The 12,219-nt window shown below is 36.8% G+C and overlaps 3 protein-coding genes and 1 long non-coding RNA gene across 6 annotated transcripts; 1 reads left to right on the top strand and 3 right to left on the bottom strand.

The window, feature by feature from the left end:
- The first annotated feature begins 1,466 nt into the window (after window positions 1–1,466).
- Window positions 1,467–6,158, top strand: LOC135792631 (mothers against decapentaplegic homolog 4-like). 3 transcript variants are annotated; one of them, XM_065303291.1, is made up of 9 exons: window positions 1,467–1,621; window positions 1,675–2,119; window positions 2,176–2,247; window positions 2,329–2,579; window positions 3,270–3,642; window positions 3,734–3,874; window positions 4,181–4,543; window positions 4,603–5,166; window positions 5,244–6,158. In XM_065303291.1, exons 4-9 carry the CDS (start codon window positions 2,334–2,336, stop codon window positions 5,453–5,455), a joined length of 1,899 nt encoding a protein of 632 aa, XP_065159363.1. In that variant the 5' UTR covers window positions 1,467–1,621; window positions 1,675–2,119; window positions 2,176–2,247; window positions 2,329–2,333; the 3' UTR covers window positions 5,456–6,158. The 3 variants fall into 3 exon arrangements, with proteins under 3 accessions (XP_065159363.1, XP_065159365.1, XP_065159366.1); XM_065303293.1 differs by having other exon boundaries at window positions 3,734–3,856; XM_065303294.1 differs by lacking the exon at window positions 3,734–3,874.
- A 592-nt stretch (window positions 6,159–6,750) lies between these two features.
- Window positions 6,751–8,376, bottom strand: LOC135792639 (GTP-binding protein Rheb homolog). Its single transcript, XM_065303301.1, has 4 exons — window positions 7,996–8,376; window positions 7,719–7,926; window positions 7,530–7,659; window positions 6,751–7,468 (listed from the first exon to the last, which is right to left on the bottom strand). Exons 1-4 carry the CDS (start codon window positions 8,114–8,116, stop codon window positions 7,379–7,381), a joined length of 549 nt encoding a protein of 182 aa, XP_065159373.1. The 5' UTR covers window positions 8,117–8,376; the 3' UTR covers window positions 6,751–7,378.
- A 1,139-nt stretch (window positions 8,377–9,515) lies between these two features.
- On the bottom strand, window positions 9,516–9,847 carry LOC135792132 (uncharacterized). Its single transcript, XR_010548199.1, has 2 exons — window positions 9,724–9,847; window positions 9,516–9,667 (listed from the first exon to the last, which is right to left on the bottom strand). It is a non-coding gene; the product is annotated as an uncharacterized lncRNA (long non-coding RNA).
- A 1,345-nt stretch (window positions 9,848–11,192) lies between these two features.
- Window positions 11,193–12,217, bottom strand: LOC135792488 (uncharacterized). The gene is made up of 2 exons (XM_065303136.1): window positions 11,674–12,217; window positions 11,193–11,626 (listed from the first exon to the last, which is right to left on the bottom strand). Exons 1-2 carry the CDS (start codon window positions 12,160–12,162, stop codon window positions 11,321–11,323), a joined length of 795 nt encoding a protein of 264 aa, XP_065159208.1. The 5' UTR covers window positions 12,163–12,217; the 3' UTR covers window positions 11,193–11,320.
- Between the last annotated feature and the right edge of the window lie 2 nt (window positions 12,218–12,219).

Below are 12,219 nucleotides of genomic sequence, written 5' to 3' on the forward strand. Positions count from 1 at the left end.
TTACCAGGTAGTAAAATTATGCAGTAGTGAGTTATCACCTTTTATAGACTTTAATTTGATGCAGTAATAATAATAATAATCAAATGTATTCCTTTTCTTTGCAGTTAAATGCACGCATCTATTTTCTATTTGTAATTAACTTTATTCTCGAAGGACATTTGCTCATCATTAGTGTTTTTTGATTACTTACAATCGATTACTACCAGGAATCGCTTGGAATATTTATTTATATCTTCAATAATGCAAAAGTAGATGGTAATTATCATTGTACACGCATTATACTTTGCAAAGTAAACGATTTTTTATCCATTAAATCAATGTTTTGAGGTTAAAACATGGTTAAACCAATGCAAAACAAGTAAAACGGTATTCTTGGTTGCCTATATTTAAACTAACCCCAAACATGTACAACTAATCACTTTAAATTGTTTATTTTTGTTTTTACTAAATAATTGTGTGTTTTTTAAATGTGAACAACTCAAAATAAACTTGAAACTTTAGTCCTTCACTCAATAACACTACACGATTACCTCGAACGTCTCAAGTTGTCGTTTTTGTTAGCCGCTGTTTACATATTCATACACGACGCATTTTTTTATTATGCGCCATAGGTTGATTAAAAAACACAATCACGTTTTTCGCACTGCGAGTACGTTTTAATCGTTTTTTGACGCTTTAAATGTTTAGTTGCATCCCAAATTGAAATTCATCGAACTCTCAACGTTATTTATTCGTCAATTACAAAACAACTGTGACATTCAACTCAAAACAATGTTTATACGCAACGTAACTACTGCTGATAGCTGTAATCATCGCTAATTTACATAATGAACTTTAACATAATGTTTTAATTATGTTCTTGATATAATTATTATATTTTTTGTTTATTGTAAGAGTAGAAGTATGAAAAAACGGGATATTGGGTTGCAAATGTTGGAAAATCTCGTATTTCATTCTACAAGGTCAAAGGAGACTTTTATTTGTTTAAATAAACAAGATGGGAATTAATTTGCAACTATTTTAATGTTTTTTAGTTTAATTTCGTGTTTTAAACTAATTTTTCGACTATTTTGATACTAAACGATGTAAAGCAACAAATTATATTTAAAATAATCACAAAAATGATATTTATTTGTCTAGAAATTAAAATGAAAACTCCAAAATTAATCGAAATTAATTTTTTTGTGAGAATTTACAAAAACAAAACTAAATTGCGTCGTAAATAATTAATTAAACCAAATTTCAACTAAATCTTTGTAATAATAGATGTCAAATTTAATTAGGAAGACTTTTACGCAATAATAATTAATATAAAACGTCTAAATTTGAAGTAATTAACGAAAAACTTCTACTTTTCTAAGATTAAATTTAATTCCCGACATTTTGATGAATTGTCTGATTGGTGGCGCCCCTCGCAGGAAAAATCGCCAACTAAATAAACAACCTTTGTTTTGCTCGCGCGGTTCGCGCTCTCGCTTCGTATTCGCGACTCGCGAGATTAACCAATCTAATCATTACATAAATCGCCGACAATTTGAACGATCCTATACGGAACTCATCGGCGCATTGACTTACCACGTTCATCATGCCGCTGATCACACGCAACGACTAAACGCAAAACGTAAGTTCACGATGAAATAAAACGAAGCGCATAATAAAACCATCCTCCTGAAGTTAGTTGTGTGCCGTTGTGGACCGCCGGTCCGCCGGAAACAACGTCGTTTTCATCGCGTTCGTAAATAAATCGTAAAGGAGTGGTGGGGCGCTCGCATTCGGATTCCGCGAAGTGCAGAAACGGAGAAACCTCAAGCTGCTGCCAAGGGTACGGCCGGTGCGGACTGCGGGTACGGGTACAACATACAACAAATACACAACGACCGTACAAGTGTTGAGCGAGGCAAGTGCATTCATCTCTATACACATTTCTTCAGCGGATTAGGGACCTCGACTACCTCTACTACTACTACTACTACTAGAACACGCAGTGTGCAAAGGGCCTCTTTTCATTCGCCGGTGAATCTACGCAGCGGTCGCTAGGCAAAAAAGCGGCCTGCGAGCGTAAACAATTAGTCATAGTGCGCACAGTGCGAAAGCGAAAGCTAACCAAAATCAACACAATGTAAGAATCAAGAATACGAATTCCGAACGAATTGCAATTTGTTTTGTGTGTTTTAGTTTAGGAATGTGATCATTACACACAAAGGATGATCCAGTTTAACATCACCTCAACTTAATACTCAGGAATATGTAAGTTATACATTATACATTAATTTAAACTTAAACAAAGCATAGGATATGATTTATTATTAATTTTGTGGGGTTTTGTAGATGCGATGTCGGGTTTAGCAACAAACGCGCCGACATCAGCTGATGCTTGTCTTAGCATTGTGCACAGCTTGATGTGCCATAGGCAGGGTGGTGAGAGTGAAGGATTTGCCAAGCGTGCCATTGAATCACTGGTGAAGAAGCTCAAGGAGAAGCGGGATGAGCTGGACTCACTCATTACTGCCATCACTACAAATGGGGCACATCCGAGTAAATGTGTTACGATTCAGCGCACGCTAGACGGGCGATTACAGGTGAAAAATTGCTGTTATAACCTCTAAATGTTGATAGTTTTGAATATATCATAGGTTTTGAGGAAATTTGTAGCAAATTTTGAGAGAAATAGTTAAAATATATAAGATTTATCTTAAACTAAAGAGTCATAACCTCAAAATGTTGATAGTTTTAAATATTTCATAGGTTTTGAGTCAATTTGCTTCAAATTTTGAGAGAAATAGTAAAAATTTACAAGATTTATATTAATCTAAATAATTTTAACCTCTAAATGTGGATAGTTTTGAATATTTCGTAGGTTTTGAGTAGATTTACTTTAAATTTTTAGAGAAATAGTTCAAATTTACAAGATTTTGAAATTATTCGTGTTTTTTAGCTTTCTTTTTTGCATAAATGTTGCGTTTTTTTAAGTCTAAAACTTTATTTATCACTAAAATTGATAAATAAGAATATTTTTTGACCCTAGCAACATCAGTACACATAAATATTTAGTTTATTTCGATTTATTTAGTAATTATCACTACTTTTGCAACAAAAATTCACTTTTTGTAATTTTTAGATATTTTAACCTCAAATTTTATTAAATACCCCTCCAAACCTATGTAATTTCATAGAATACATGATAATCTACACCCCTGTGAAAGATTTACACTGTTTTCTCTTTTAGTTTCTGATTTATGACCGATTTTAACTTAATATTTATGTTTTAGGTTGCTGGCAGAAAAGGTTTCCCTCATGTAATCTACGCCCGAATCTGGCGCTGGCCAGACCTGCATAAAAACGAACTAAAACACGTAAAATACTGCCAGTTTGCGTTCGATCTAAAATGCGATTCGGTGTGCGTCAATCCATACCACTACGAGCGCGTGGTATCGCCCGGCATTGATCTCTCAGGGTTGTCGATCCAACCATCCGCGCGTCTTGTCAAAGATGAATACAGCGCAGGCGGGCCTGTCCCAGGTGGCAGCGGCATGGAAGTGGACACTGAGCTGGCGATGGCTGGTGGAGTCACACAGACTATACAACATCACCCACCTCAACAGGGGTATACGTTAGCTACGTTACAATCACCGCCACCTGGAGGTATAATTATTAACTTAACCTAAAAACATAACCTGTTTTTTGATTTTGGTTTTGTTTGTTTCTATTTTTTGTGTTGATTTCGTTTACGTAGGTGATCCGAGTATAAATTATGCAAGTAATCGGCCGGTTCTGGGCCCGCCGCCGACGGTGCCGAAGCTGGAATCGGTCGCATCCGCGCAGGATGCGCACCAGCGCAACAATTGGCTGCCCTCACGTATGCATCTACCGATTCGTAAGCGATTACTTTTTGATTTTTTGATTTTCTTTTAAGTTTCCTTATCGTTGCTTTCCGCGTAATGTGCAATTACCCGCTGCAAACAATTGTTTGTTATGGTATCGTGTGCGCGACATATCAATTTACATTTGGCTGATTTGCGAACGCGTTAAGTAAATGCTCGATGCATTGAACTCCATTTTGTTTACATGCGCGCCGAGTTGGTGTGTTTTTTTCATGCGCGATTCCACCTCACAGAAGCTCGTAATTCGCGATTGAATCGCAGCGCAATGTGGTTGTAGTTAAAGTTATAAAATATTTCAGCTTCTGGTGGTGTGCACCAACACAACGCGATGCCGCAGCAAGCCGGGCCTGGCCAGGGGCAGTTTTATGGAGCGGCGCCACCGCCGCAAAACAACGGCCAGCAGCAGGTTGAGCGCCAGCAGGTGGCTGATATAAATTCCACGCTTGGTAGTACTTCGCCTGTGTCGCCACATTTACAACAGAACGGTTTCGCTAATCAACAGCAACCAGTCGCTAATGTGAGCACGGGCGGTGGTCAAACCGCCACACCTGCTTCGGGGCAAGCATTTACGGGCGCCGGTGGGACTTGGACCGGTGCGAATACTCTCACCTACACACAGAGTATGCAACCACCTGAGAATCGCAATCATCACAATAATTACTGTAAGTTTTTTCATCTTTTTACTTGTTTTTAGTTAAATTTTTATGTTTTGTGTCTTCAGGGAATCACAATTCGACAAATCAAATCGGTAACGATGTGGGTAACATCGCTGGACTGCTAAGTAATCAACCAGCGCCTGAATTTTGGTGTTCCGTAGCGTATTTTGAGCTGGACACTCAAGTGGGTGAAACATTCAAAGTACCATCGAGTTGTCCGAATGTAACAGTCGATGGTTATGTGGATCCAAGCGGTGGTAATCGTTTCTGTCTCGGTGCGTTGAGTAATGTCCATCGTACTGAACAAAGCGAGCGTGCGCGTCTGCACATTGGTAAAGGTGTTCAGCTTGATTTGCGCGGCGAAGGCGATGTGTGGTTGAGATGTTTAAGCGATCACTCTGTGTTCGTGCAGAGTTATTATTTAGATAGGGAAGCTGGACGTGCTCCGGGCGATGCCGTGCATAAGATTTATCCGTCTGCGTATATCAAAGTGTTTGATTTACGGCAGTGCCACGGGCAGATGACTCAGCAAGCTGCGACTGCTCAAGCGGCGGCGGCTGCGCAGGCCGCTGCTGTTGCTGGACACATACCGGGACCTCATAGTGTTGGTGGAATTGCACCAGCTATAAGTAAGTTTCCTTCAAAGCAGTCATTTTATTTTTTTGTTTTTTCCTAATTTTATTAATTTTCACTTTAATAACAATAGGTTTATCAGCAGCTTCAGGAATTGGCGTCGATGATCTGCGACGATTGTGTATTCTACGTTTGAGTTTCGTGAAGGGCTGGGGCCCGGATTACCCGCGGCAGTCGATCAAAGAAACGCCATGTTGGATCGAAGTGCATTTGCATCGCGCCCTGCAGCTGCTCGATGAGGTTTTGCACACGATGCCAATCGATGGCGCGCGTGGAATTGAATAAACTCGCACGCAATTGACCAGGTAACATTTAACTCTAATACACACCCTCAATCAATCAATCAATCGAAAAAGTGAAGAGGTTAAGCACACCGCGCTGTGGCATGATTTAGACAACCAAATATGCAGCAAAACAAAACACAAACAAAAGAAATTTAAGAAATGATAAACGTAGTCAGATATTTTTTTACAACAGCATTATTCGATTGCCTGCGGTGTGATGTTGGATATTGTGTGGTGTGTGGATATAGTGATAGCACATACAATTATTTTTATCCTGATATGAATATTGAATCGAATACGCAAGGCAAGAAAAAAATATTGATGTGTTATTAGTATTTTATATTATTCTATTATTAGATTTTCTATCATTTGTTAAAAATTTTTATCCGACTGAGTCGTTTTCGATTCGAGCCAAACCATCACAAGCAATAGCAATAGCCAGAGGATTACTACAGATACAATACAATACAATAGAGTGCAGAACAGGTATACATACACATATTATTCAGTTTGAGAAAGCCATAGACTATTTATGACATAATATTTTATACATACCACATTATATATACACATATTATATATTTAATGTTTTTCCTTGTACATTGTCGCTGTTTTTCTAATTTTATTTGACTGTGCGAGCTGTCAAACTGTGAACAGTTGGCCTTTTTGGTTCATGAAATGATAATAAATACACTTGACCATGAGATTCATAAATTTTCTTTCAGAAAACGACAAAAAATTAGATAAGAGTGGTGGGGAAAGTGCGATTGCGCTAGGATAGTGTATAAGTTGTATTTCACGCGCTAGTGCACCTCCCTGCACTTTTTGCTGGTTCTAGGTTCCTTTCTTCCTTCCTTATTCAGTATTTAATAAAAATATAATTAGTTTTTACTCTCTTGTTCTAGACATAGTATGTGTCAATTCTATCAATAAGATTTGCAATTTTATTTTAAAGGAAGTAATTATATAAAGAATTGCTAATAATGCACTTCAGCGCGCCATCTCGGATTCAACTATTTAACTGTAACTATGATTGAATCTCAATACCAACTTTTATCCTATAGAAAAGAGCGGTCTTTAGGGTTTTCCCAGTAATTATTTGAATTTTTCTCACCGTAAAAACCATCCTTGGACTTGAACGAACATTTAAAAAAAGAATTGGCCAAATTGGTCTAGGCGTTATTGAGTTATGCGCTTACCAACAAATTTTGCGGTTCATTTTTATATTATAGATGTACATAAAAGTCTGTACATTATTATCTTTTATTACTTTGCGCTTTATTATTTAACAATATCTAAATATCAATTTGTTTATTATTTGTTTTTTTGTATTACATGTTTTCCAATAATGACAACAATGATAAATATTGCAAACTTTTGACAAATCTTAAATATTAAAGTACAAAAACACTACTAATCACATTCCTATAAACTAAATAACTTACAAAGTCTACATCTACTACATCTACAACATCTACAAATAAGAAAACAGAAACACAATGAAACATTATCATGAATTCGTAAATTTCATAATATGTTCATTTGTTTACAAGATTAATACTTATGAAATACATGTACAAAAGTCACTTCTTTGAACTTTTAACAGATCATCCTAAACCTAATTAAATTGTTTTGACTACGACAATAACAAATACATAAATACATCTTTTAATATAAATATATAAAATGATTTATAAACCATTTATACTGCAGTAGTATAAAACAATTACCTAAAAGTGTTAGTTTTTTTTTTTGTTTTTCATTTTGAAAGTTTTAAAGTTTTACTATTTTACGCACACGTCATTAATCATCATTGGTCATTACTATTTTGGTTCCTATTCTATGTAAATATAAATAATATGTTAGGTACGTTTACTTTTTGTTTACTTTTCTTTTGCGTTTGTTGCTTGTGTTCTGTTTCAGGTTAAGACACGGCGCAGTTGGTTCTTTCTGTGAGGTTTCCATTCGTGCGTTCGATTTCACGCAGCAGCACGTTGAAAATATCAAGAACATCCTTTAAACAACAACATACAATAGATTATTATACAAAGTAAGTGTTAGTTATTAATATTTACTTCTTGGTGTTTAGCTGACGTCTCCAAAAACACCGCTTTCCACTCCTCGGCCAATTTGCGCCCTTGTTCTGGTGATATCGCACGTTGTTTGTGCAAATCCGTCTTGTTACCAACCAAAACAATTGGTAAACTGTAAAATGACACGAGTTGAAACATGAAATGCAACAAAACAAAATGGCCGACACATACTCAACTTTCCCCGTGATGTCCAACAGTTTGGCGTACAAAGACTTAATCACCTCGAACGATTTATTGCTCGTTACGCTGTAAACAAGGACATATCCGTGGATATCTATACCGTACTGTGATGTTATCAGCGAATACTCGTCCTGCCCCGCCGTGTCGATCACCTTTAGCTCGTAGTCTTGCGAATTGAAACGCGCGCGCTTTGTAAACGCTGCAAATGTTAATTTAAACATTGAAAAATTAAGTTTTTTTAATGATTTAAGTTTTTTTTTGACTCAACTGTTTTCTATCGTTGGATTATAATCGTCTACGAATTGTCCTTCGACGAATTGAATACTCAGAGATGATTTACCAACTGATCTGTAGCCCATTATAACGACTTTGCGTTGTTTGCAAGACATTTTGATTAATTTTTCGTGATTTAGTGATTTTTATTGACAATACGAGCACAAAAACGTACAAACACGATGAACGCGTACCAAACACTGCTTCGAATCACTGTGGGATCTCTTTATCGTGTCTTTTCTTATCGGAGTTGCCATGTGCGGTGAGGAAAAAAACAAAAGAAGAAAAACAACATTCGCAGGCATTTGTTTTCAGTGCTACAGTCGGCGTCGACTTGTAAACAACACAAAATTTTACGTGTTACGATTTCAATTAAATATTTAACGTATATATAATTTAAATAAATGTTACTGTGCATTTTTTCATCTAAAATAAGTGTTTTTAATGTTAAAAACGCAAGAAACGCAAGGGTTTCATAATAGATTAGTTCGTATTCTAATAATAGATGGCGCTGGCAGTGTCAAAATGCTTAGAACACTGTTAAACATGCAAAACTTTTCGACAGTTTCGTGCGGTTGTTTCAAAGAAGCTGTTCACCACCGACGCTACCGAGATTTTCAACAATTCCGCTACAGAATCAACGAAAAAGGTAAAATAACTTTACAAACCCATCATTATTTATCGACCAAATAGAATTATTTACTGAGAAACCACCCAACAATTGAATTATATACTTCTTGACCGTAACAAAATCGAGTTAAACATGCAATAGTATATAAATTAAAGATGGCGTACTCCGAGATTCCGTTTCGCTATAACATCATAGAAACTATCAGATTTAAAACACTTAAACTTTGGATGACGCTTGCGCTAACAAACTCTCGACGTATTTCATGTGCGGCAGCATTCGCTTCACGTAGTTGACGACGTCGCGGTGAATCGTGCGGTTCAGCATGTAATCATCATCGACGATGCGTTTCAGACGCGCAACGCGCTCTTCTTTGGCTGCTTTGCTTGAGATTCGAGTTAATTTTTCTGAAATGAAATTTTAAAAAATATTTAAATGTATAAACAATTGTTTTGACTGAATGATAGTGCACGCACCTTATAATTATTATAACTATTTAGTTTTAAATTTCTTATGAACATTTCATGTTGTTCGGGATCAGTCTTGGTATAGTAACATCTAAGCACAGCCACAAGATGTCGCACTTGTTCGCTTGTTAACTTCCAGCGTTTTTGCGCTAAAATGCCCATTGCGGGTGTGTAGCCTTGCAAAACGCATTCTTTTGAGAACTCTGGTAGATTTGCAAATGAATGCCAGGTCTAATTTGTCTCTGAGCATAGAAAATTCTTCACATGGACATTCCACTATGAAAATTATAAAAATTATAAAATGAAAAACTGCGAGACTCTCGCACGTTTCGAGACTGTAAACATGTAAACCGTGCAGAAACCAATCGGTAGACGCGATACAACTTTGCCGTCTTTTAAAACCTCTTTATAGACATAATAATACACCCAGTTGGGGTCTGTGTAGTCTATGATTGATGCAGCATCAATAAAGAAGACTATCAGCGCCTGGAAACGTTTGTGAAAGTCTAAAAACGCCGCCACATTTGGATCACATTTTGTAATATAAATATTTGTGGGTATATTATCTTTATCTGCAAATATTTCAGTTATTTTTTAATCGGTTTTATGGTAAAATAATTTTACTAACCATGGAGTTGAAATGACAACACAATATCACCAAACATCTTCATTAAATCTTCACTTTCTTTGAGTTTGATCAATTCTTCAGGTTTGATTAAATGTGGAAACCATTCCTGGAGTTTCTCATCAATGGTTGAAATACAACCAAGTTATTGTAATTCAATTTTACGTTTCATTTTCAACAAATTATTATTATGTAGGGATCTTTACTAACAACTTATTCTATATTTACAAACTCAATAATTTTCTTCATCTATATTGCATGCACTCTATAACTTTCTTCATCTATATTTGCATGCCATAATTCTTCGTATAAAATTCCCAAAATTCCTAATTACTTTTAATACACCCCTTGAAAACCTAATCCCCGAGTCGGACGGTTTTGGCACGCTGTATCTAGCGTGCGGTCGATAACAGATGGTCAACCAGTTCCCAAATCCGATGGTCAACTTTCCCTCTCTTCAATGTCACACTTTCTTCTACCAATCAAATCTATCGCTTTCTGGCTTCCAAATTTCTTGTCACCACCTGAAGGTTGCTGGTAGTGACAAGGGTATCAAGAAGATCAGTTATTCCACTTAAAGCAACGCTTCTACAGTACTTCTTACTCTACTCTTCTTCAAGAGTTGGTAAACTTTAACATTAAACATAATGGTTCATTGATAATTGACAGAGTGTCGTTTACATTTAATAAATGCTCTCAAATATACCATAACCACACTGTTCGTGATAATTAAACATCGTGTCTTTTACACTCTATCAATTATAACTCACACCGATCACACAATTATATAAAACATAGCACACATAAAGCTTGTTAGAGGTACAAATATTAAATCCAAAAATGGAAATAAATTAATCCCGCTTTGTTACGTTACGAATCCTTTAAGAGGCTGAGGAGGCACCGGAAGTGGTACTCTGAGGGTATCTACAGTATTAGAATCTCGATATGTTCAGGAAAGCGGTGAAAATTTTAAGTTATCAAGGTTTAAGTTATCGAGTTGAAGTTAGAGAGGTTACTGGAATATAATTTTTAACGTAACGAGGTTCATGGATTTCAAGATTGTGAGCGAAAAAGGAATGTTCTTTGACTTGTTTGTTTAATTCAATTGAGGGGTTGTGTTCCTTTAAACGGGGTGTAAATAATTGTTTCGTGGTGTTAAGAACATTGTAATCCCTTTGGCTAACGTCGGTAAACAATACATTGACATCAATTTATTTGTGAAAATAAGATATACGCGCGATGTTTGTTGACTTTGGTGGTTTTGCTGGTTTGTTCACTTGTTGAAGCTCTTCTTTGTTGAGGATTGTCTTCAATGGCTTCACTACTTCAGTAGGATGTGAAAAGTTATAAACTTGAACTTCGTCCAAGTACTTTCTATGCTCGGCAACTGCTTGTTTAATCCATGGCACTTTCTTTTTAGCCGACATTTTGTATGCGCTTTTATCAGCGACATGTTCCTCTTTGCTGAGGTGGTCTTCCAGAAACAGTGTGAATGCAGTGCGTGGTTTCTTTGGTCCTGGGTACTTTTGGACCACTTCAGTCTTGAGTTGTGGATGTTTTTCATAGAATTGTTCGACTTTACGTTCGTATTTGCGCATGCTTACGGCAGCACGGTCCAAGTAGCATTGTTTAGCCGCTTCGGAAAGTTGTTTGTACTTTTGACCACCAATGCGTGCGATTTCTGTGATTTTCGCGTCTTTCGTCTCGCGCATAATGTCAGCTTTAGCATCTTTGAGAAATAGAAGGAAAGCAGATTTAGGTCGCTTGGGAAAATCGGGATGTTGTTTGGTGGCTTTTTTTTTGCGCTTCGCCAGGGTTCAGACATGTAGCGATACTGTCTTTGTCGTTTCTGGATTGCGTCCCAGATCTTTGCGCATCTTTCAGCTGTGTAGTCACCAAATGCAACCTGGGGAACAAAAAATATACATAATCACAGAATCTGTGGTATTTTACCTTTTCCCAGTCCAGTTTTTTAGTTCTGGCCTTAGGAGTGATACTTTCAGTCTCTGGTAACAATTTTTGAATACCATTTAAGAGTAATTGCAGGTCAGCTTTTGGAATCTCCAACAAATCAATCTCTGCCTCAGGATCGCCATTTTCTTCAGTTATTACTGGTGGAATCAGCTCATCAAACATGGCTTCTTCTTCACTTTCTTCATCTTTGACCTTTACTGGAATTTTGTGCTTTTTTTCTTTCTTGTGCTTCTTTTTGGGACTGCTGGTTGTACTTTCTTCAGAAACACTATCATTTCTGGAGTGTTTATGATGATTGCCATGATCCCCCTTACTCTTCCTGCTTGGGGTAGTTATGTCCTCCAAAATTAAGGCATTCAACTTCTCAGTTTTGGATTTGTTCTTTTTTGGCGAGGGTTTTACAATCTCAACCGGAGTCTCAACTACAATAGGTGTCTGCTTCTTTTTATTTTTGTTTTTCTTGGACATTTTTGTGGGTGTCACTGGTTCTGGCTCAGGTTCAACGGCTTCAACGGTTTTCGGCTT

Source organism: Atheta coriaria, unplaced genomic scaffold (assembly GCF_025399875.1).
Source record: "Atheta coriaria isolate IRGN ID8LTWV9N9 unplaced genomic scaffold, Caltech_Dcor_3.1 hic_scaffold_5_pilon, whole genome shotgun sequence".
In the NCBI taxonomy this organism is placed as follows: Eukaryota; Metazoa; Arthropoda; class Insecta; order Coleoptera; family Staphylinidae; genus Dalotia; species Dalotia coriaria.